Source organism: Aricia agestis, chromosome 6 (assembly GCF_905147365.1).
Source record: "Aricia agestis chromosome 6, ilAriAges1.1, whole genome shotgun sequence".
NCBI lineage: Eukaryota > Metazoa > Arthropoda > Insecta > Lepidoptera > Lycaenidae > Aricia > Aricia agestis.
In genome coordinates, this window is record NC_056411.1 from 1,687,334 (window position 1) to 1,714,864 (window position 27,531).

General features: G+C 34.5%; 1 protein-coding gene across 1 annotated transcript in view; it reads left to right on the plus strand.

Annotated features, from left to right (window-relative positions):
* The first annotated feature begins 10,781 nt into the window (after nucleotides 1-10,781).
* LOC121727547 overlaps nucleotides 10,782-27,531 on the plus strand; it is a 57,588-nt gene continuing 40,838 nt past the window's right edge. The window contains exon 1 of the mRNA XM_042115427.1: nucleotides 10,782-10,926. Coding sequence (XP_041971361.1) covers nucleotides 10,806-10,926 — 121 coding nt within the window. The 5' untranslated portion in view covers nucleotides 10,782-10,805. The remainder of the gene's footprint in view (nucleotides 10,927-27,531) is intronic.

Below are 27,531 nucleotides of genomic sequence, written 5' to 3' on the forward strand. Positions count from 1 at the left end.
GGCACAGAATTTTACAACATTTACTGTCCTGGCAACGTGTGGTCACTCTAGCGGCAGGTGTGGTGTTAATTACATTAGTCCTGGCTGTGTCTCGAAAACGCCCATCGTGTTGACACCCGCGCCGACATAATGGATACAGTGTAATATTGTTGTAGCAGTACAAAATTGTCAGTGGCGGATTTACAAATTTGCCGCCTGTAGGCTATTAAATTTTTGCCGCCCCTATAACTGACCTTTGAAATTCAATACGTTAGTTTAGTTCACAATCATATGCCACCTAAACCATTTTTTGAAAATGTTTGCTGAGACGACCACACAAGGTTTCACCCTGTGCGGTACATAATATATTTACTGGTATGTAGAATTTGTTTAACTTAGGGTCAGTAGAGTTAGGACTTAGGCCGTGTAAATTCAGAAGCTTGGCTCTACATGAGATCACTTATCTTTTTCACAGGGTAAACCGTAAACCTAATATGTAGTCGTCTCGGCAATATTTTACAAGAAATGTTTTTGGTGGAATTTTTTATTTCTGTAAGATAAAAAAAATGGGGCTAAATTTGCCGCCTCTCAAAATCTGCCGCCCTAGGCTCCAGCCTACTTAGCCTATTGGTAAATCCGCCACTGAAAATTGTGCTTTACAATTTTTAATGGGAAATAATAAAACGAGCGAATAAAAAAATATTTTGCGACTGATGATGAGCATACTGTTTTAATAGCATGAGCGATATTAATTTGACTAAGCGAAAAATAAACTAAACTAACGACTAATATTGATTTATAATAAAATCCAGCACGAGCTTACAAAATGTGGACTGCGATTAATCTATTTCAAATATTAAAATTCTATCGGAGCGACTGTATTACTGAGTGAGCGACTGGAAATACATAGCGGGCAACTTCAATATTACATTATATAGATTCAATTTTTCTAAGTGAGGTTAATTATTACGAGCTACTAAAAAGTTCATTTTGAGCAAACTTTTATGAGCTGCTTTATTAATGATAATTGGTTACTGATATTCTATTTGAGGCTTTATATTTTATATTTTGATACGTGTTTTAATGAAAACTACATATTGTTAAATGCATGCGAATTCGAATGGGGGCGGGGCGACGAATCGTTGCAGTCAGGTGAGTTGGGCTGCGGACCAATACGACTTTTTTGGGTTAGGTTAGATTAGCTTATATAAGTTAGGTTGGGTTAGCTTCGCTGCGCTACGCTCACGCCTTAACCATCGTGGTTATTTTTTTGTAAGCCACCCAGAAGTAGGAGCCCCGCGTAGCGGGGTTCCGTCGAATCATAATTGAAGCCAGTTTTTTTTGGTATAGGTCGCCATTAAAATTTTACCCATTTCTTTGACGTTCCGTTAAGGATTATAATTTGTGTCATTTATTAATGATTATAAACGGGGTTTACCCCCCTCCCAATCTCCCAATCTCTGTTAGCTACCACTTTTTTTTCACATATAAAATTGTTGTTCCTCTTATCCAAGTGACAAAAAATTTGCTTGATAGTAATTTAAAAAAAAATGTTCTAGGGATCCCTGATTAAAAGTATACGATACGTAGGAGAGCCATGATTCGCCACGAATGGGCCGGCTCGACCGGAGAAATACCACGTTCTCACAGAAAACCGGCGTGAAGCAGCGCTTGCGCTGTGTTTCACCGAGTGAGTGAGTTTACCGGAGGCCCAATCCCCTACCCTATTCCCTGCCCTACCCTCCCCTATTCCCTTCCCTTACCTTCCCTTCCCATCCCATCCCTACCCTCCCCTATTACCCTATTCCCTCTTAAAAGGCCGGCAACGCACCTGCAGCTCTTTTGATGCGGTGAGTGTCCATGGGCGACGGAAGTTGCTTTCCATCAGGTGATCTGTTTCCTCGTTTGCCCCCTTTTATCATTTAAAAAAAATAGTGTTTCATCAGATAGTTATTTCATATTCATTTTTTTGTTTTAATGTGTGCTCATTATACTCTGCTCATTAGTGTATTTTTCAAAGTGGTTTTTGGTATTCGAAACACTTCATTTAAGATAAAATGCCGCTCAGTATAAAAATTACATTTGCCAAATATTGAAAAAAAATGCAGGACGTGACGTTGACACTCAAACAGATAAGCCAAACGAGCGTAATTTTGTGAGACGTGAGTCGCAGAATTTCGGTCGCGTAATTATATCTTTTCATACAAATCATGACTCACAAAATTACGCTCGTGTAAATCAAACAGGACTTTTGTATGAAACGGAATGCAGCAGAATTTCTGCCAGCCGAAATTCTGCGACTCACAACTCACAAATTACGCTCGTGTGGCTTTACCCTTATAGATCCGCACGATACTATATATTTCATATTTTAACCAATTCTATTTTAGAATGCGCCTATCACTTTCATCATCACCCTAGGTTGGCTGGTAGAGAATGCCACACGGCATTAAGCCCGCCTATGTAAATATTTGCATAAAGTGTTTTAAATGAATAAAATTAAGTTATACAATTTTGTACCCCTATTTTTAAACCCCTATATTTTTCCGTAGCAAAAACTATCCCGTGTTCTTTTCTGTCTCTCAAAGTATCTTAATTGCTTCAGCCGTTTGAGCCTGAAGAGGTAACCTGCAGACAGACATACAGACAGACCAAATTTCGCATTGCAACGATCCATTGAATTACACTTTTAGCCAGCTAGTTTAAATGTCATTACCATACAAATGACCCCACGGGAGCTCGTTATAATTAAGTTCAAATAAACAAACCTCTGGAACAATAACCTATAAATATGAAGGAGGGAGGTGTATACTGTACAGAGGGCTACAATCCATACTCATAACTATTATAAATTCGAAAGGGTATATAAGAACGTTTATTCGCAAAAACATGGTGTTGACAATAAGGTGGTACAATGTAAGATAGCGCTTTATGTATGTCTGTTATTCTTCACGCTCAAACCGCTGAACTGATTTTGCTGAAATTTAGTATGGAGATACTTTGAATCCCGGGAAAGACCCTATGATACTTTTTATAACGGAAAAATGTACGGTTCCTGTGCAATAAACGAATTTTGACGCAACGGAGTTGCGGGCGTCTTCTAGTACCTATTTACATAAAATCTAGATAGACTTATGCCTGGTCTCTGAGGTTTTTTTATCAGGAGTTCTAGTAAATAACCAGCACTTTTGACATAAAAATTTGGACCAATCAATAACATTATTGATAATATTGTTTTGTTATCTTGTTAACCCTAGAAATGCATGCGCAGAGCCTCAAAATTAGATATATCCACTTTTACAGTTGCATAATATTATATTATCTAAGACTAAAAAAATCATTAGGTATCCTTTTTTCGTTTCGTCGTAGTTAGGTAAAAATGGGCATCGACTGTACATTCGATGTAGCCTGGTGCTGATGTGAAGCTGTTACTTTGAAATTAATATATTTATTAAGTAGGTTAGCTACCTTTCTTTTACATGGGGAAATGCATTACGCATCCCCGGCGGATTGGGGACATCGGCTGGGGTATGTGGGACTCTCCGAGGAACTAAAAGCCCATGATGCTCCACTCACCGCTTAGGCAAAGTTACGGACACGATCAACCCACAGTAGGTTAACAACCTAAGTTAATTAAAAGATTTATAATTTTGTTCCAAAATAACTTTTTAAAAATTTATTTTACTTAAAAAAATAAAATTTAACTTTGCAAAAGTGCAGGAAGGTCGTCAGATCATCACATAGAACTACAAGGATGTTTTTGCGCGTACAGCGTAACCAAAATCAAAACTAAGTAATTTCACCATCTTGAAAAATGTAAGTGACATTTTTCAAGTCTTTTTCGTAACATAGAATATCATTGTCTTTTTCAAACTCATTTCCTGCTACGTCTCTGGGTGCAGCCGAATCACAAACAAAGGGTGTTGTTTTTAGGGTTAAATACCCAAAGGGTAAAAACGGGACCCTATTAGGTACTAAGACTTCGTTGTCTGTCTGTCCGTCTATCTGTCTCCAGGCTGTATCTCAAGAACCACTATAGCTAGGTTTCTGAAATTTTCACAGATTGTGTGTTTTTGTTGCCGCTATAACAATAATTACTAAAAACAAAATAAATTAAATATTTAAGGGGTAATATAGGGGGTAGGGGTAATAAATTCCATACAACAAACGTATTTTTTTTTTTTGCTCGATATCAATAATGGCAATAGGTAGGCGCTTGAATTGTTCACAGAATACTGAGTTTTATTTATAATTTAGTAATTAATAATAAAATTTTAATAAAATAAATAATTAAGGGGGGCTCCTATACAAAAAACACATTTTTTACCTATTTTTGCTCTATAATGGTACGGACTACGGACCCCTTCGTGCGCGAGTCCAACTCGCACTTGGTCGATTTTTTAACATCTTATCGACTCCTGGTTGTACAGGAGCAAACCGTCACCTGATTGATATCTTTTCTTGAAGGTCGTTTTCTATCTTTTTCATATAATAACATCTTTAAGAAAATTGGATAATCTTTTAGATTTGTGTACAAACCTTATCTGCTATATAGAACATCGACTGATAATCTCTTGATGCTAATCAAAGGAATGTAGACTCTATAACCATTTGGCAATGTATATTTTACATTAACAATGTGAATATTGATTACACTAAACATATTATAAAGGTACATTACACACTAATAAAATGTACGGTTCCGTATAAAGTAGATATATAAAATTATATTTTGATTGAATTTTAATTGAACAATTAAATTAATATTTAAATAATAATACCTACTTCTACCATCTTTGTAATAAAAAATATTATGTAGTTAAAAATAAGTACGGTCTGTCTAACTAAATCAGTTTAAGAGGAGTCCACACCGCCCCTTTTTCCATACAAATGTTGTCCCCTGTTTCCTCCCTGGATAGTGCTAGTAGAGTTATATTTTTTTTCCTGAATATCTATGGCCACTAATACAATGTCCCTATGTTTTCTTTTTTTTCATAATTTAATTATTAAATAAGATATGAACGTTCAAAAACCCAAAAAAATGGCCAGAATTTCCGCTGTGTTCAAACATCCAGAAAACAGATTTGGCTAGATTATATAAAAAAAAACTAAAACATAGGAACACAGCTCAGGCCTTTCTTTAATCTTTAATGAAAAAAATACTTAAATCGGTTAAGTTTTGGAGAAAGAATCAGGGGACAACGAATCGTTGATTTTCTGCAATGCGTTCTGAGGTATAGGCTTGAGGTAAGGGAGACAGCTATAGATATTACACGTACTTTTTTGTCATTTTTCTAGCCCCTGGTGTATCCTCTTAATTATGATGTTTTTCAGTGCTATAAGCATTCATTACTATTTACTACTATAGCTGTTATAAGTAAAAACGCCATCTTGTCACGTGTCACCTGCGAGACAGTTGATTCAAAAATTAAATTAAGTAAGTAAGTAAATAAAAGTCCTGCAGTGGACGACTATAGGCCGATATGATGATGATGATGAAATAAAATAAATGAAATTATTCTTATCATTAGCTGATCTCTTTTTTAAGAGACAATGTGTGTGGCTGCCTTAAATGTGTAATAAGATATTTCTTAACAAAATGCGGAAAAATTTGCAAACATTTTATTGGTGTAGGCGATTCTGAACACTTTATACCTATCATAAGGGCCATTTTTGAGTGCTGATATTTCTCAATGTCATTACTTTGTATGGAATTTTGTTTAGTGTCTCTGTTAGCGTTGGGAAGATGTTCTTGGATTTGAGGGAGCTGTGTTTTCTGGTCTTCTTCTTGATAATGCTGACTTTAGTGTTCTCCTACCTGTATACTTGTGATCTGGTGATCAACAGATTCGTGTGCAAGTTGTTCCGTGAGTATACCTTTAGTATAACAGCCGGTGTGCATTACTCCAGTCCAGTGATCCATTCCAACGCTTTTATTATAGGGGAGGTCAGCTCGAAGCGGCCACCTTAACTGGCAATTTGAAAAGAAAAGACGTAATATTATATTATTATTATTATAAGCCTAAACTGTCCCACTGCTGGGCAAAGGCCTCCCCCAAAGACTTTCATCTGTCTCTCTCCTGCGCCACCGCTGGCCGGCCTGGCTGGTATGCCTCCAGCTCATCACGCCATCTTTTTCTAGGCCGGCCTCGGCGGCGGCGTCCATCTTCAGGTTGAGAAATATTATATACTTATTTAAAATTTAAAAAAGTACTACCAGATAGTGCATTTATTATATTTTTGCTATGTATAATTCTGACCAAAATCTTAAAATTAGCTCATGAATCACATAATATAACGATAACCTGTCTAAAAACCGCTTTGCCTGAGGGCCGGCCTAAAGCGGCCATAGTGGTAAGGGCAACGTGGCCAGCTCAAAATATGTTCCACGTTGACGACGTAGTGACGTCGTAAAAATTCAAAATAGAAAATATGTTTAGTTTAACTTTAGGTAGGTAAATTGGATATTGTTTACGTTGCCCAAAATCCAAATACCGCCACTGCCTGCAACACACTTTTAATAATTATTATCAAATCTGCCTGTTAGATAACAGCTATTATCACCACTTATTATTTTGTCGATAAAAACGTAACAAAGAAAAATATTTTGTACGAGGTGTCATAAAAATGGATTTTTTGGGTTATTTCTCACCATTTCTGCTATTGGCTGGAATATATGGGCTGACTTGCCTCTGTCTATACTGCTGTGAACATTTCGGTGAGTTGATTTCATTTAACATAAACCTGTGTTTATTTTAGTTTTACATGAATCATTACAATTTACATTACATTACCTATTTGTCTATTAAAACGTAACTTATTCAAAAGCCACTTGTTAAAAACAGTTGTTACATATTATAATTTAAAGGAAAAATCAATATTAAATCTTAAATCCGATGTTCGAAATGAAAAAGTTCACAAGAAACAGCTAGTCCAGATAAATAAAATTATGAAAACAAAAACTCAAATTAAAATTTCCAAGTAGTTCCAAAGTTTGCGATAGATGGCGCTTAATCAATAATAATGTTTGTTTTTTTTTCAATTAGTTTCGGAAATAAAAAAGACGTTTGTCACGCCGCGCCTTCAACTTGTTAGTTTCTATCTCTTTTGCGATTAAAATGTCATTATATTATCGTCCAATGGAAGCAGACGCAATGCTGTTTCTAGGTGTCTTTGCACCTTTTCTTCTGTTAATTATGTTTGTTGGATTGGTTTGCATCTACGTATATAGCTAGGAATGTTTTGGTGAGCATATTTAAGTTTTTTATAGTGATAATATAGCGTATGGTTAAGGCACTTATAATATAAAACAGCTTTAATAGAAGGATAAACTTACTTACCTTATCTGATTTAGGTGATAGGTCTCCTGTGTACAGAATTTAGCAAATAGTCTTAAACAGAGTTTTATGTTATTGCTTTTTATGAATAAGAGTGGTGCTCGAAATATAAATGTTATCAAAATATCTGATAAAAAGTTCAACCCTTCACTTTGTTTGTTACCAAATTTTTTAGTACTGCTACTACACGGTAGATGACGCTTTCTGATTAAATCTTCATTTTTAAAATTAAATAAATAAAGTAACAACAGACACGGTAAATTTTTTATTAATAATTTTATAATTAATAGCGTCTACCGTTGGAAAAGAAGTCACGTCGTCTATAATTTACAAAATCCATATAGAGGCATGTAAGTATAAATGGCTAGCCGCTAGAGGCTAGACTTAAGAAATTTAGGGTGGGTTGCACTGCACCAGAGGTGTGGTTGTCCCCCATACGAGAATACACAAAATGAGGTCTTGTGGGTTGTGACCTGTCAGTTCGGCCTGCGGTGAGTCCGAATGGATCGATCAGTCTCCACTCTCCCCGTATGTCTTCTCTCAGAGAGACCGCGATAAAGTTACAGCAGTAATTTGCACAACCCATAGCTACTTACTTATTATTATAAATGCGAAAGTGTCTGTCTGTCTGTTTGTGTGCTTGTGACCTCTTCACGCGTTAAAAATACTAACATTACATGTTATAATTTAATTGTAAACCCAGACACGTCGGTGGAGTTGATAGGCCTTGTCCTACCTAATGACATCCCTTGGCACTCTACAAGTGGCAATTTTATCGAGGACATGGGCTTGGCAACCCCATTGGCTGGCACCTGCTAGGTGCGTCACAGAACAATATCTTCGTAACACCCTAGCTAACAACCCTAGCTTGAGTGACCCCTGTCCACCAAGCATAGCGAAAATAGTGTTGTCGCCCTTTTTTTAACCGACTTCCAAGATTGCGGCCGGGGGACAAGAGCGACCCCACAAACTTGAGGTTAAGCTTTTATTGACCCCTCCCCAACATATCCCAAAAATAAAATTGTGTCCTCTAATAAATGCAAAGCTCACGTAACATTTCAATGGACTAAAGAAGAGACGACCCAAATTATCTATACTATAACCCTGTTACTAATAAAAACTTCTTATACAGGCGTTCAACGTTTAAATAGTTAAACAGGAGTTTTTAAGTTACACACACGTTACACGCGCTGATCTCAGAAACTACTGATCCGATTTGAAAAATTCTTTCAGTGTTAGATAGCCAATTTATCGAGCAAGGCTATATTTCATCACGCTAAGTTTGGGATGCACCAGAGGCGTGGTTAAAGTTATGGTTATATTTAAATATGGCGTGCTTTAGCTTTAACTTTAAGCGGAGAAATTCACAGATGTCTGTTGCGTTTATTTATTTTTTACTGAAACTACAGGTAATGGGATTGAGGGTATAAAAAACAGGAAAAATATAACACTGTAAAACATAGTAAAGTTTCAGATATACGTATGAGCGGAGCGGAGCGGAGCGTCCTTGGACGCCATGTTTAACTTTAACCAAAGATTTGACATTTTGCACTGTAGTTAAAGTTATACTCCGTACTGGTATAGAGCGAAAGTAGACAAAAAATTGTGTTTTTTGTATGGGAGCCCCCCTTAATTAGATATTTACTTTATTTTAATTTTATTATTAATTAATAAAGTACAATTATAATTAAGGATTTTGTGAAAATTTCAAGTGCCTAGCTGTTACCATTATTGATTACGAGCAAAAAAGGCCAAAAAATTCACGTTTCTTGTAGTGGGAGCCCTCCTTAAAATATTAACTTTATTTTATTTTTAATATTTGTTGTTATAGCGGCAACAGATATACATAATCTATGAAAATTTCAGAAGTCTAGCTATAGCGGTTCTTGAGTTACAGCCTGGAGACGTACAGACAGACGGACAGACAACAAAGTCTTAGTAATAGGGTCCCGTTTTTACCCTTTGGGTACGGAACCCTAAAAAGAACCTCTTCGCGCCCAAACCGCTAAACCGATTTTGCTGAAATTTGGTATGGAGATAGTACTTTGAGACCCAGGTAAGGACATAGGATACTTTTTATCCCGGAAACATGTACGACGCGATAATCGAATGTTGGCGCAACAGAGTTGCGGGCGTCATCTAGTAGAGAATATTAATCAAAAGGCCTATGTAATATGTATACAGCCTACAGGGTGTAACAAAACAAAGTAATAATACTTTAGGGTGCTTATAACTGTCAAAGTAAAAGCGCAGTTTGTACAAAGACTTCTATCAGTTTAAATAGAAGTCTTTGAGTTTGTATGGGAAAAATTTAAAACGAGCATTTACGCCGTTCACGCTCAGTTTGGCTTAAAACTGTACTTTTCAACTTGAAAATATCATATTATCTTTATAAAAATGTTGATTACTTATTTTTATAGAAAATTTCACCGTCTATATAGTTAGTAGAGAAAATAATACGATTTATAGAATACTTATTCCGCCGCGAGGCTTGTATGGAAACATGTGATCCTACAAATTATAGGCATATATCGATTCTACCAACTCTGAATTTGAAAAATTAATTTTAAAATAGTTATTTATATTACAATTTTAAATAATTTATTGCACAATAATCAATACGGTTTTACTAAGAGTCGATCCAGAACGGATGCTGACGTATCCTCTTTCTAGTGTAGGTACCTATATTTTGAAGCATGTGAGAAGTCGCAGGATGCCCTAGGTCTAGGAGTACTATGCGACCTATTCAAGGCTTTTGACTGTGTCAAGCATTCAAAAATAGGGTTCAAAGGGTTGACATGAATAGTAAAAGTTCCAGTGGGATCGAAATATAATTAGGCATCCCGCAGGGTTCTATTTTAGGTCAATTTCTTTTTCTCATCTACATAAACGACTACCTTATCTAGTTAACGACAATGATAATGAGATACAGACAGACAGAGGGACAGACATCGAAGTTTCAGTAAAAGGTTCCCGTTTTTTACTCTTTGGCTACGAAACCCTAAAAAATCGGATGCGTTATGCCAGATTAATTTATTAAAAGCACACAAAAAAATTAAAAAAATGTAGCCTATTTTTAAATACGGAATACTTAGTTTAATTCTTTATTACTCGGTCCTGATAACAAAGCATCAGACACTAAGTTAAAAGTAGACAATATAACAAGTTTAAAGCTACTGAATACAGAATAAAATCTTAGATAGTGAACAAAATCTCAGCAAAAGTGTACCAGTTTTCGTTGCGTATTTTTCCACACTTTTCCACGCATGAGAAAATATTTATTTAATGATAGTGATCATTATAAAGCCATGCCATTTGCGACTAACAAGAAGTCATATTATCGTCGTTTATTTACGATACAGCGAGATTATTAATTTGCTATAAATACTACGTTATTATGAAACCTGCCAATAGTGCTGGAGTGACCGCGTGTGAATTATTAAAATGTGTACATTATTACATTAATTCATAAATAATTATTATTATTCAATGTATAATATAGTGACAATGGAATTGGAGTTGAGTTTAGTTGACCTTGTAGCTGCGTTTTTTATGTTCGTAATATTTTGCGGTTTTACGTGGTGTTGTTACAGTGGTTTTGTTTATATTGGTAAGTTTTTTGTTTTTCTTTTTTAACGATGGCTATTAGTGGATGTTAGTCATTAGATTACAAGCTATACCCCATGTCCCTTCCCCCGAGGGGGCAGGGGATGCCTAATGCATTTCCCCTCTTTAATAAAATTTAAAAAAAGGTTACAAGCTATGCTTTTTTAATTTTTTTGTAAAAATTATTTTGGTTTCTAGTTTAACCCTTAGCTGGTTTCGCTAAAAAGGCAACGTATCTGGTATCAGGGGTAAAAAGTGGCCCCACTCCAATGAAACATGAAAAATAGATTAAGACAGCTTTTTCTCAAATTAATTACTTTTGTATAGTAAAATTAATCTCTTAACCTAAATAAATTTTAGCTTTTAAAGACCAATAACATTATTGAATTAAATAAATAATAATTGAGGGGGAGCTCCCATGCAAGACACACAATCATTGTCAATTTTTGCTCTATAATGGTACGGAAGTCGGAACCCTTCGTGCGCGAGTGTTATTGCACTTGGCCGATTTTTATTTTAGCATGTTAATTTACATTCATTGTATAGTTAAGTATTAATAAAATAAAAAATATCCTTTTAAAAATAGATTAAGCACATAGGCACGTCATGATTAAATAGAATAGTTAATTTGTTAAAACAGATAGACCACGTTTACAGCTGACATAACAATAATAATTAATAAAAAGCACTAAAATTGGTTATCTAATAATAATAAATATTAAAACAGGCTTCTTATTTTCACTAAAAATTTTAATAAGCGCCCAAGATAGGTCGTTTATTTTAGCATAGTTTTATGTTCTGTTTCGGCAAAGTTGTTTTGCCATGTAAGGTACATACTTCGCCCATATATTTTATTGAAGTGACTAAATGTCACCATGTCAACGTCCATCGCTATTCCGTCGCACAAACAATAGTCGCCGTCAGTCTCGAGTTGTAACAATTTACTAATTACTATTATTTATTCAACAAAAGCACGTATCAATATAAAAATGTTGATTCTCAACCCTAGCCGATATGCTCGCTAAGAGTCACGAAAATCGGCCGAGCTGTTTCAGTCATGTTCAATTACGCACACCGTGACACGAGAATTTTGTAATATAATATTAGAATTATAATTTTAATGTTTTGATAGTCATACTGGCACACTTAGAGACGATTATTACAATTTACAATTATTTCATTGTAGGTAATTTAATGAATACTTTGACATATTATAATATTATGTAGCTTATGTCAAAATGTTCCGCTAATCATAACAGATAATTATAATATAATTAATATTCCTCTCTGTCTGCGGCAGTTAAGAACTTTATGATTTTTTAACATCAACAAAATAAAGACGCATCACATTGCTTACAAAGCAGGTACTTATTATTACATAGGCTTTTGAAACCAAACGCCTATACCGTTATTAATAGCAAAGCCAAAAAGTTACATTGCTAGAAGGTGCGACAGGAGAAGGGTCACAAGTTGTACTTAAAAATTTTGAATAACTAAGATCTCAAAAGTTGAAATAATGTCAAATTAAAAAAAAATAGAAAAAGATTGGGAACCCCTGCCCTAAAGTATTATCACTTTGTTTTGTTACACCCTGCTTAGACGAGTAGGGTGAACCCAACGAGCGTAATTTGTGAGTTGTGAGTCGCAGAATTTCGGTCGCGTAAATATCTTTTCGTACAAATCACGACTCACAAAATTACGCTCGTGTTAATCAAACAGGATTTTTGTATGAAACTGAATGCAGCAGAATTTCTGCCAGCCGAAATTCTGCGGCTCACGACTCACAAATTACGCTCGTTTGGCTTTACCCTTTTGGGTTTCATCATTAGCTTCATGAAATTTTGGCTATTTCTAGCCACCCAAGCAGCCCCGGATTTATAAATAGGCCGTTATAGGCCACGGCCCATTTTGGGTTTCATCATTAGCTTCATGAAATTTTGGCTATTTCTAGCCACCCAAGCAGCCCCGGATTTATAAATAGGCCGTTATAGGCCACGGCCTAGGGTCGCAGTGTCCATAGAGGCACTAAAGATTACGTACATGGGGCGGCGGAAATAAAGTGGCCTACTTTCAAAAAAATATAAATTCGGCGCCGCCTAAGTCCCTGCTGCCTAAGTCCATACACGAGCCTAAAATGCGGGCCTAAAATGGTCGCTATGGAGAATCATGATATGAAACATAATGATTATTTTTTCTAATATAGCAAAATGCAAATCTGCTTGCAATTCATTAATTGCAAGCAGATTTGACATTTGTCATTTTGACAGTTTTGATAATTCATTTGCGGAATTGATTGAGAGGAATTGCTAAATGTGACCATTTTAGCCCCGCTGTAGCTCACGGAACTGCAGTTTATTTTGAAACGAGCCGGCAGAGATAAGCTCAGTAAATATAATTAACTCCGGAGGTTAAGTAAACTCATTTGAATTAACACCAAACGTAGGAAATACTAGAAACAAAAATTCCTAATCCTTGGAAAAATTTAAAGTATTTAAGTACTGACTCTTTGAGTTAGGGACACTTACAAAATAAAGCTAATTATATAACGGGAACTTTCGCGATAAAAGCTAATACTTACAAATTTTTATCTAAGTAATTAATTTTTTTTGATGACTTGATAAAAATTACTGCATAAAATATTACGTAAAAAAAATATCGAAACCACTTCTGTATGATATTTTATTATATTTTCTTGTGTTTTGTAAGTAAATAATACTTTTCAATTGTTAATTGTTACAACAAGTCCTTACTATCTATATTATACCCATAAGATATAATAGAAATTTATAGCCTACGTAAACAGCTTCAGGAAAAAAATAAACAACTCGAGCTGTACGACTCTGACGACACTTTAACAAATAGTCCCTCTACACCATCATATAAAAATCGCAATTTACGATCTCTATCTCCCAGTGCCTATGAAAGTAATTTAAAACTTAAAAATAATATAGAGAAAGAACGGACCAATAGAAATAGAAGTTACCAGCAGTTCGACAAGGAAGTCATTTCATCATCTTGCAATAAAAGCACACAGCAGAACAAACAGAAAAACTGCGTACATATTATAGGAGACAATCAAGCACGTGGATTGGCGTCTCAATTGTTTATCCAACAAGAGCGACATCAGTCTAACTTGAAGAAAACCTACGACATTCTAAGCACAATTAAGCCATGGGCACAGAGTGATGAATTGCTTAAATCCTGTGAAAATCTAATTAAATCGGCTAGCCAGGATGATATAGTCATCCTCATATTCAGGTCACAAGACAAAAACCCTACAAAATTTCTCACGAATTTAAGCAATTCGCTCTATCTGTTTCGACACCATAATGTTTTTATTATAAATACACAATATAATAGATATTTAAATGAAAACATGTTAAACAAAAATATAAAACTACTTGCAAAAAATTACAAGAATTGCAAATTTGTAGACATAGGTAGCAATATTATTAATGGGAACTCTCTTAATAATCATTACGCTTTTACGCGATTGTTAAGTTTTAAAATTTTGGTAGAACTAGAATTCTTATCAACGCTTAAACAAAAATATGTAGAAATGTCTCCCATCTACTGTATAAAACAAAAAGATGACCAAGGGTCAGGCAATGGAAATAGAAATAATACGCTGAATAGCTCGCAAAAGGGTACTATCCCATTCTACTTTAAACCAACTCCAAATCGCCAACATAGCGCTAAGGACAGTAGGAAAAGTGACAAACAGAATATACCAACCTCTACAGAAATTGACTCACATGATACTCTACCTAATAAGTTATTTCGTTCCAAAACACAATAAATATAATTTAAGAATATTACACCAAAATATAGCGGGTGCAATAAACAAAACCGAAGAAATTGACTTCGCATTGCTATATTTATCAAAACAGTGTAAAAAAATTGATATCATATGTCTGACTGAAACCTTCATAAAAAAGGGGAGTGAAAACCTATTGAAGTTAAATGGTTACAAATTAGTCGCATCATTTTCGCGTAATACCAAAAGAGGAGGATCCTGCATTATTTTGAAGAATGACATTATGAATTTTAAAGTTTTAACTTGTATTAATAAATATTCCTGTGATTTTGAATTTGAATGCTGCGGAATCGAACTATTAGAACCCAAGATAATTGTGATTTGTATTTATAGAACTCCAAATAGTAACCCCCATATTTTCATATCGAACTTAGAAAAACTTCTCACAAAAATGTCATATCGATCCAAAAAGATCATCTTGTGCGGAGACTGGAATTTTGACACCTTAAAGCCTAATAAAAATTGCTACGACCTAATGAGTATCCTAAAGAACTTCAACATAGAGATGCATATAAAATCAGCAACTCGTCAACATGCATGTCTCGACCAGATCGCGAGCAATATTAAAGAAATTAAAACCGAAATTTCTCATTTAGGACTTTCAGACCATGAAACATGCCAAATTCTTACTTTAAACACTAACAAAAAAATACATTTAACTAGCTGGAGTGAAAAAATTAGGGATTTTAATAAACAAAACATCATGAAATTCTGCGACGCTATCTCCTCAATTTCATTCTCTGAAGTATATGAACAACATACTCTGACTGACTCATTTAATAAATTACACGAATTATTTGCATTATTTTTTAATTTGTGTTTCCCAATCTATACAATAAAAAAATACGGTAATACAAGATCGAAAAGCACGTGGCTAACTAAAGGCCTAAAAAAGTGTTGCATAAAAAAAAGGTTACTGTTTTTAAAATGCTTAAAAATTAAAAACAACAACTACAAATTATATAAAAGATATGCTTTAATATTAAAAAAATGCTTACATAAATCAAAACAACTACAAAATAAAAATTACATTTTAAACAATAAAAATAAATGTAGAGCGACTTGGAAAATAATAAATCAAAATACTGGTGATCCTATGTCAAATCGAAACATAGACGGAATTTATCATAACAATAAATATTACAGAAATCCATCTGACATTAGCAAAATATTTAATGATTACTTTATAAATACGACTAATAATAATAATCTTAAAATTGACATTTCTTCTTTAAGTAAAACTATAGCTTCGCATACAAATACAATGTTTCTTAATCCAACAGATCCGTTTGAAATATACACTATAATTAACGGTCTTAATAAAACAAATTCGGTAGGCTTCGATGAAATTAACACTAATATTATTAAACTCTGTTCAAAATACATCTGTAAACCGTTAAGTTACGTTATCAATCTTTCATTTCAAGAAGGTAAATTTCCGGATCTCTTAAAGAAATCAATAGTGAAGCCACTGTTCAAAAAAGGAGATAAAACAAATGTTAGTAACTATCGCCCAATCACCCTCATCCCTATCTTCTCAAAAATTTTTGAAAAAGCGATGTTAATAAGACTCCAGAATTTCATATCAAGGCAAAACATCATTACCAACGTGCAGTTTGGGTTTCGAAAAAACAGCACCACATCTTTGGCATGTTTCAATCTTATAAAACAAATTACCGAGTCTCTTAATAACCATGTACCAGTGACCGGCGTATTCCTCGATATGAGTAAGGCTTTTGATTTCGTCCACCATGGTCTCTTACTTCAAAAATTAGACAAATATGGGATCAGAGGTGTTGCTTATGATTGGATCAAAAGCTATCTAACAGGTCGCGTTCAGTGTGTAGAAATAACTAAAATGGACGGAAATGTCAAAGTCTCTAGCAGATCTGAATACGAATTAAACGAATATGGTGTACCGCAGGGAGGTTTATTAGCGCCCGATTTGTTTCTGCTATACATTAACGATCTCCCCAACGTCACCCACCATGAAACAATTTTATTTGCCGACGATACAACGTTAATCATTAAATGTGAAAACAGAGAAACTTACGAAGAAGATATTAACCTAGCACTTAGAAATATTGTTAAATGGCTTAATGACAACAACTTACACATAAACACTGACAAAACACAAGTTATACAATTTCAAAACTATAGAAGAGAAAAAATAAATTTAGACATAAAATATGACAACAAAAAAATTTGTGAGGTAGATAACGCAAAATTCCTAGGTATCATGATAGATAAATATTGCAATTGGAAGGTCCATGTAGAATACATTTGTGACAAGCTTGACCGTTTTGTTTACGCAATTAAAAAATTAAGGCAAACTGTGAGCACAGAAGCGGCTCTAACGGCATACCACGGCTACGTTTCTTCTAATCTTTCCTATGGTCTTTTGCTATGGGGTAATTCGGTAGAAATTGAAAAAGTCTTCAGAGTGCAAAAAAAGTGTGTTAGAGCTATTTCTGGCGCCTCGCCTATGGACAGTTGTAGACCGCTTTTTAAAAAATACAACATATTGCCATTAGCTTGCATGTACATTAAAGAAATATGTATCTTTGTTAAGTTTCATCCACAGTATTTTGAATTAAAATCAGAAGTAGAACGTAAAAATAACAGATTTAAATATAAACTTTATCGTCCAAAATGTAATTTAGATATTTATAAAAATAATGCATTCATACAAGCCATTGACATATATAATAACTTACCTGACTGTTTCAAATCTCTGTCATTTAATTCATACAAAAAAAAGTTAAATATATGGCTCTTAGAAAACTGTTTTTATAACCTAAACGACTACTTGTTGTATTCAGAACGAAAACATTACCCGACCTAAATTAACTCTATAAATTGTATTAATTGTAATCTAATCTAAATTACTGACATTTATATTATAATAGTTGACATGTATAATATTTATATTGACAAAAAATGTGATACTCTTGACTAAAATGAAATACTGGATTGGTTAATATGTAGAAATAATTTTGTATAAAAATATCTAATTAATTTATGAATAATGTTAAATTTATTTTAATTTGTTCTGTATACAGTAATGATATTCACACACCATTGTTATGGTAGGATATGTAAGAACTATTATAACCTTTGTTACCCTTTTGACTACATATCTGTGAATAAATGATCTTGATTCTTGATTCTTGATTCTTAAGCCTTGTTATTATTTTTAATTGGTGAGCAAAACAAAAATATTGTTTTTCACAAAGAGTTTTCATCTAGATAAACAAAAATATTTTTGTCTAAACACATATATTCTTGTAAGGCTTTAACTGCCAAAAACAATTCCAAGAACATAATATTATAATCGCATTACAAACAATAACAACTTCCGACATTGTTACGTGCATGTTACAAAAAATTCTGAGGTTTATCAGAGAGGTGACGTAAAATAATGTAACTGCATATCTTATGTACACCAACGGCAAGGCCTTATGAGCTCCAATTATGAAAATAAGAAATAAATATACTGAATTTTTTATCATATTGTAGGATTAAATAGAATATAAATATTATAGTTGGGGAGGGGAAGAGGGGATTTCGGGAGTAGCTCCAGCGTGTCAGATTAAGCTTGTGTAGGCTTCCGACATGTGTCTAGTTATCATGGTATAGAAATCAGATTTCTCATGTGGTGGGTTAATTTGATTTTTTTTTACATTGAAATGTCATCGGATCTGTCAGATTAAGATACTGGATGTTTAATATACCTTAAGAAGCTTCCATATAAAGCACTGACGATTCAATGGTTTGGTAATTTTCCTAACTAAGCTTCGCAGATATTTTATTTTGCACTAAACTAAATGATTTAGTCCTTGCTGTCTAAAATATATTTATAACTGACTTAAATAAGAAATTTTCTGAATATATTTTCTTTTTCAAAACTTTAAAATCACTGCAGTTTCTGAACCACTAAAATAAAAAACGCTCTTATTATTTTTAATCAGTTTTATGTAATGTACACAACCTACTAAGTCTCCATGACGCTCGAGTGACTAAAAAAATAGTACCCTCCCCTCCTCTACTATTATGTTTATCAAACAACAAAGACACAGTTTCTTTGATCACGTAACAAGGAACTAACTTTTCTGTAAAATTTCCACACGACGCGACGGTCGACTTGCGTAGGTACGTCTGAACTGATAAATATACCAAATTATGAACTATTAGCTATAGCCCTTATCCCTTATACTTTCAAACCAAATGATAATAATATTAAGAAACGAATGAAACTCAGTTTTCAAAATTCCACGCCTCTGGAGATGCAAAAGTCCCCGTCTGGCTTAAAATAATATATTTTTTAAATATTTTTACTAAACTCCACTTAAGGTATACTTACACTATACACACCCTTAAGTAATTTCACTTTGTTACACCCTGTAGTGATGATAGTAATGGTTTATGGTAGAGTTTGCAAAAAGTGACAAAGGATACGAGTTACGACATATCACATATCACAATATTATAATTAATCACCTCAATAATCATTATTAATGGCCTAATATAAATCTAAAATAATCACTTCTATTTCTGTACATTGTACCGCTATCGCCTGTCATCACTCATCAGTATCTAAACAAACGTCGCACGTACGGTGATGACTGATGACTGATAAAGTATTAAAGATCAAAAAATTAAGATAAGTATTTAATCAAAAAAATGGATTTGGATTTTTTTAAATGATTTTTGTGACCTTTCCTTATTGTTGACATTTGTAACATTCGAGGACAATCCCTTCTCCAAAATTGTTAGGTATGAATATTTTTTTAAAACCTGATAGCTTCTCCAAAGGCACAGAATTATCAGTACAGTTTTCCACCCAGAAAAAAAAGTTTTCTTCGACAAACCTGCACTTTACTAGCAACAATTTAATGTTAGCGTGTATCACATTATTAATCTTAATTAGTTATGATCTTTTAAAAAGTTCCACGGCCAATAAAATTTTTCTTCAGCTATTTAGTGCTATTTCTGTCATGCCAACTTGAACTTGGCTTTGACATGATGCCGCATGTTCAGATATTGCTAATGACAATGTTGCCAGGTGGAGCAAGTCGCAAGAGATAACCCAGCATTGACATGGCGCGTACTTATTATCAGTCCAGCGCGATCCGCCTTTAATTTTCGATATTCAAACTCTTTAAATTAGAGCTATTTATAGGGAGATATCGAATCTGTCAATGAATCGTATAAAAATTAAACTAAGCCTTTATTTTTATATATTCCAAGGCATTTTGAAATGACGAATAAAGGAGTGAGCACATTGAGACGGGCCGTGCCGGGGCTCAGCGTGCCGGGGCTCATCGCAAAAATCCGCCTCCATACAATTTGTATGGAAGCGGATGCGCGTATCGCACACTGTGTCGCGGCGCAGCAGATTTCCGTCAAGGCGACAAGGCCCGGCAAGGCCCGACAAACCCGCTGCGCCCCGGCAGCAGTGTGACCACACTTCACATAGATTTCCACTTTTTGGTAGATTTGAGGTCAAATGAATGACGATTTAGTAGTCCAAAATATTTTGTAAATTTTAATAGAAGATCGATATTATATAAGAAATAATATAAAAAATTTAAATGTATAATGAAGACAGTCCATATAAACATTTTAGTTTTATTTTAGTTTCAACCACGTAGAATACACTGATTAATAAAGGTAGATTTTCGGTAGAACTTAGAAGCTAAAACACGGTCTAGTAGATTTTAGTAGAATATAGCAACGATTTTGATATATCGAGTCACGAGTGATTTAAGAGTGGTCACACTGGAGCTATCCAAAGTACTCAAAATTTGTCAATGCGATGCGGCCCGGCCCGGCAATAGTGTGCTATAGCGCAAACAACGTCACTCGAGACTATCATCGTTTGATAATCACAACGTGATCGTGTGACGTGATGACGTGTCACGTGACCACAGTTTGTAAGTGATCACTTGAGGTCGGAATTAGGTAGAGTTATTATGCCACATACTACCACATACGACAGTCTTCTATCCTCATATAAAAAGTCTACAATGTCATAAATCACAATACATTGAGTCTTACGAGATTATTACTATATTATCGTTTGATAATCACATAATCAGTGACCACGTTCACAAATGTGGTGAGTGATTAATTCTCTCCACGAACCGAGTGACCTCTTTGCAGTCTGTTATCCTGGAAGAAACGGACTGCAACGTCATAATTGCATTCAAACTTACGAGAATATTCAATTATTTATTTCAGATTTTCATTATACATACATAGTGTTAGTAATTATTAGCACATCGTTTGATAGTCACATGGTCAGTGATCACGATCACAAATGTAGTGTGTGATCCCTGTCCATAGATAACATACTAATCACTAAAGGAATGACCTCTTTGAGGTCTGTTAGCCTGGTAAAAATAATCTGCAACATCATAATGCATGCAGAGTTCAGACTTATTATAGTTTGATTATCACGAGATCAGCGATCAAGATCAAAGATATAGTGATAATCACGAAGTCAGCTGACCTTCACACTGGTTGAAACAGTTATGCTACGACAAAAACACAATACACTCAGACTTACAAGATTATTAATTACTTTCGTTCTACTATCGTTTGATAATCACTCAGTGACCACGTTCACAAATGTGGCGAGTGCAGAGTGATCACTTATCTGAACAGCGGGGCTAAAATGGTCGCTTTGGAGAATCATATTATGAACCATAATATGGTTCAATTTTTTAAATCGCAAAATGCAAGTTTGCTTGCAATTCATGTCTACAGCTCAACAAGGCTTTAAATGAACGTGGCGAAATAAGGAACTAGCGCTGCTGATGGCATGAACTGTCAAAAATTACAAGAATGTAATTTTTGACAGTTCTCCTTTACGAGCAGCGCCACCGCCCACGTTCATTTAAAGCCTTGTCGCACTGTAGTAATTCGTACTAATTCATTTGCTGAATTGATTGAGAGGAATTGCTAAATGTGACCATTTTAGCCCCGCTGAACTCTGACGCACTCTGCGATTTTCATACAATGTATTATTAACTATTATGTAGTGTGTACTGTAGATAGTCGTTTAAGTCGGTAACAGTGACATGTAAGCATGCACAGAATACTCGAGTTATTCCTTTGTCTAAATTTTAATAGAATATCCAGCTAATCCAGGATATAAATCAAGATTCGAGCCGATACTGTATAATGTATATAAGTACGTGAGAGTATGTACACTGTCTAAATTGCTATACACCTTGAATCGAAATTTAAGGTCAATCATTAAAGCATTTAATTAGTATTCATGCTCATTATTTAATTATTATTATGTCAGTTTGAATACTAAATTTGATTGCTCCATAGTAGACAATGACAATCATTTTTCATACAATGATGATAAAAACTAAACTTTAGTGGAAATACACAATACATTTTAAATATAAACTGGGATTTACCAAACCTTTGATCTACGTTCAAAGTACAGCTTTTGCTTACAATTTTCAATTTTATGACTTATTCATATCATATTAAAATATTATGTAACAATGTTTATTATGTTACATATGTCGCTACGCAAAAAAATTTTTCTTGAAATCTGATTGTTTATGTTTGAACCATGTTTATTATATTGTTACGTATGTCGCTACGCAAAAAAATGTTGCTTGAAATCTAATTTTCCATGTTTGAACCATATTTATTATTTTACGTATGTCGCTACGCAAAAAAATGTTGCTTGAAATCTGATTGTCCATGTTTGAACCATTTTTATTATGTTACGTATGTCGCTACGCAAAAAAATGTTGCTTGAAATCTGACTGCCATCATGTAATTTGTTCTACGTTATTCTTTTTAAAACTGCTGAAAAAACCATAGCTGATGCTGGGAAATCCATAGCTAAAAATTTATTTGTAGGCAAGGATCCCGCATAATATGCGTACACTGACTAATTTAGAGTGCCTTCACATTAGGTCGCCAACAGTGCGGCAGCAGCGCGACTGCCGAAGAGCCGCGCGGCTGTCGCGCGTGTATACAGAGTGTAACAAAACTAAGTGATAATTGATACTTTAGTTTAGGGTGTGTATGTGTCCTTTGTAGAAAGAGTTCTAGAATTATAGAAGTCGTGCTGCTGCCGCACTATTGACGAACCAATATGAAGGCAGTCTTACTTGACAGGTTGAGGTTTATTTTCGTGTAATATTTCTAAAAGTAATAATATTTATACTAAATTGTTTAACTATTAAAACTGCTTAACAGTTACCTTTTATTTAGGTATAGCTCTGGTGTGTCAGCACAATAAGTAGCAGATAGCTTCCTATCAGTGATCAGTGTAATAGTTTGACTTTTATTTGTTTAAGGGCCTGTTTCACCACTTCCTAATAAGGCTATCCACCAATTAACTTGACAGATCAAGTATGGAGAATCTGCCAAAAAAGTTGTAAATAGCCTATTAGGCACTTTATCAGAAAGAAACCGGAGGCCCAATCCCTTACCCTATTCCCTTCCCTACCCTCCCCTATTCCCTTTTAAAAGGCCGGCAACGCACCTGCAGCTCTTGCGATGCTGCGAGTGTCCATGGGCGACGGAAGTTGCTTTCCATCAGGTGACCCGTTTGCTCGTTTGCCCCCTTATTTAAAAAAAAAAGTGGTGAAACAGGCCCTAAATGACCTATTCCTACCGACTATTTCACCTTCATCAGAACCTTTTGCTGAAGACTTATGGATCATTCTGACAGGCTCCAAGGCAAAAAAATTTTATTTAAGTATTTGTTTATTTAAATAACTCCGAATGGGCTAAAAATCAGTTACTGATCATTATTAGTCTAACCGGGATCACGTGAAGCCTATCACATTAAATAGGAGCACACTTAGCTGCCTTCGGTATTGTTGAGCAGGGCTCCTCAACTGTTCATTTCAAATATTAATGTTCAAATCAAAAAGGTACTTACTTATAAGTTATAACTGACATAAGTGTTATTAATTGGCTAGAGGTACAACAAAAACCGAATATAATATAAGTCTCAATTTTATCGCATTCATTAAAATATAGTTAAGTATAAATCTCAGTTTATTCGCGATTAAAACAATGGTACCGAACGTGCATATCAAGGTAAGAATCAAACGCTTTATGTTTTATTAGCCTGTAAATATCGATCTTTTATAGTAATTACAATGAAAATATTTCTTTTTATCAGGCACTTATCAGAATATTATATTGATTCGCGCTGATTGCTGTTGCCTGTTAGCTGTATCGCGACAGCCATAACGGTAACAGCCCGTTACCTTGTAGTTCAATATTATGTTGTTGATAATATAATTAAAGGCATTTAGTTCTATTTATCGTGCATTGAGCTATTGTTCTAAAATGTAAGGGGTTCATTGAACATAATATTTGTTATTTCCTAATCATGTCTGGTATAAATATATCACTAATATCTTCACTTTTAATGTAAAAAATGGGTCATAATATCATCGCTATCAAATGAGTCTAAAACATTATTTTCAGTGCATGATATCAGGTTTTGAGGAAAATGGCACTTGTGAACCAGAGTATCAGGGGAAGTACATTTCGAGACACGAAGATGAATCGCATGACAGATAAGGAAGCAATAATAAAATCACAGCTATTTTATCAATTCCAATACACAAAAATAGATTTAAAGAATTTCTGAATTGATTGAAAATACTTTTGGAACGAAGTTCCTTATCGCGCGTTGCGAATGGGGGCTAGACGGAAAAAGTTGTAACGAAACATTTTTATTAGTTCCTGTGCTGTAGGGGCAGAGGGCATTGATAGTATTCCTGGGCGTCTAGATGGCGTTTTTAAGCATAATCAGCGACATCTACCGGACGTTTAAATAAATTTTACTACAATTTCACAAAAGTGTCGTTGTTAGTATTCCTGGGCGTCAACTAGATGGCGATTTTTTATAACTTCGTTCCATCCGAATGTCCCTTGACAGCTCTCAAGTTTTTTATTTTAAACAAGGTGCAAAAAGACCACGGCTATGCCAAAAATAACGAAATCATGGAGAGTTAAAAAGTCATGATAGATACAGTGTTAACATTTTTTAAATATCATGACATTTAATTTTCAAAGAAAAAGACAAGATAAAATACAATTTGAAGTCAAGAACAAAAGTTGAAAAGGTTGTGTATCCTTGCGCGATACCTATATGCGCATTGTGTAAGAGGTGTTGTGGTATGTTATTACTGTAATGTTTAGTTTGTCTAGAGTCTAGACTATAACCTACTTAGAACTGGCCTAAGGTACCATCAAATATTGGTTCAAAGACTGTTCGTGGACCTATTTATTAAACGACTTTAAAAGAAAGGTTATCAATTCGACCCGTACGTACTACGTAAGTATTTCCAGAACTGACGTTTTCGTTTGTTATAGTTATTCCATATCAGCATCTGAATAAAATATGTGCCAAATTTCAAAATTGTATGTATGTTTTTATGTTTTTGTCCGCATATCTCCGCAACAATAAGTCCGATTTAAGTGATTCTTTTTTAATGTATGTGTATAGATTTCGCTGTGAAAGCAGCAGCTCCGAAAGAGCAACTTTTTTTTAAACTTTTGTTTGGGAAAATCCAAGACGCTGGAGCCCTTGCCCCTAAAAAAATCGGTGTTTCAGTGAATTGCTACTTCCATAGTGAACTCTACAGGGTGTTAGGTTTAACACCGTTATCCTTGAAACCATCAAATGAGCCCGTCAAAATGAAAAACTTTTTCTATGAGAACAATGCTGGAAACTCAAAAAAATCCGTCTTCATACCCATACAAATTGCCGATTCGGGCATCCTGCATAACATAACGTTACATCCTGTAGATACAAAGTCTTCTCAAGGCTTTTATCTTCTCTTTCTTCATTATACTATAAATAATATCGTTTCCATAAATTCCATAGAATGTTTGGGTATGTATTACGTATTTTTAGCCGTGAACCTGCTTGGTAGACAGTTGTGAAATAACTCGTTTTGTGCATTTCCATAAATTGTTGTTGCTAATACAAGAATGTTCTAGACCAGAGGTACTCAACCTGCGGCCCGCTGGGAATTTATTAGTGGCCCACGTGAAGTTAAACCATTGTTAAATTACGCCCACTGACAAAATAGTGCAATGTCGTCGTGAGAGTCGTGAAAATTTTGCCACTTTTAAACCGGCAATTTTGAAGAACGTAATTATTTTAGCCTAAAAATTTTGGTTGCAGCCGTCGCGTCGACCGCGACACTAAGACCAATTTTACGTGATTGTGGCCCGTTTAAAAAAAAGGTTGAGTACGACTGTTCTAGACGCATTGAAAAGTATTCTACAAATGACAAGGACAGGTATAGAAAGATTTTGACAAAACAAAGACATCGAAAAAATCCATTATCTATCTATACTTTGAGAGCGTTGTGTTATGTGTATGTTTGAAGTTTTGAACGCGCTAATCTCACGAATTACTGAACAAATTTAGCACATGTAGAGTAGATTACACTACATGTGCTAAATTTGTTACATTAAGCAATTCCTCTCAATCAATTCAGCAAATGAATTGTCAAAGCTGTCAAACTGACAAAATATGTCAAATTAGTACGAATTACTAGACATGAATTGCAAGCAGACTCGCATTTTGCGATTTTAAAAAATGAATCATATTATAATAATTCATAATATTATGATTCTCCAAAGCGACCATTTTAGCCCCGCTGCGCGGAACATAATATAGAATTTTCGGTGATACGAAAGGGCATAATAAGTAATATGTATTAAGTATAGACGAAATTAAACGTGTTTCTTTACAATTTTAGCAAAGCTTTAATTTAGGTTTCAGCAGTATTTACCAAAAATTCGTGCCAATAATTTCTTCTCTCAACTCTCAAGGCGACTTAAGATAATAACGAGCTATAAGGTCATCTTAGTGAACAATTAACGAATTAGATACAATTATATTAACGAATAATTAACAATTAATTTATCCTTGACAATTAAATTGAACAAAAATGCGAATTGATATCATAATCGCGGATCTTAAGAGCCCATATGACCCTAACTTGACTACATACTTTAACCTAGATCTCAAAATCTGTAAGGTCTAGAAAACTGATTTTTTGACACAAGTGACTTCAGTTCATAAAGATTAAATGCTCAAGACGAAAACACGATTACTCAAAAAATGCTCGATAGTTTCTTTTTTTACAAAAACCTTGTTTTAGACACATTTTTGCTTGGATCTTCGAAGTTTGCTGTCTTTTCTTTAATATTTTTTAATATCTAAAAAGGTATTGATAAAACCTAAATTTGCTCAAAACACTTTTTTCATAATCATTATAGTTCGTCTTTTATTCAAGTAAAACTAACTCGGCCATGATTCCGCGCCGTCCTTTTTCACCTGGCATATGAAAGACGGGCGTGAGTGTGAAGAGAGAAGGACGATGTTTGATTTTTAGAGTCAGGTGAGTTCTTAAACAGGTCTCTTAAAATGATTAAGGTATTAAGACTTAATCAATTTACTAGATGATTTTCCGGGATAAAAAGTATCCTATGTCCTTTCCCGGGACTCAAGGTATCTCCATGCCAAATTTCAGCAAAATCGGTCCAGCAGTTTGGGCGTGAAGATGTAACAGACAGACAGGCAGACAAACAGATACACTGTTGCATTTATAATATTAGAATAATATATTATGGATATATGGATGGAAGTATGGATAATATTCACGACCTCTGTGGCTCAGTTGGTAGCTCAAGCCGGGGGTCGCGGGTTCGAATCCCGCCGACGGAACAAAAACTTTTCAAAGTTTCTGGCTCATGAATCATGATCCATGA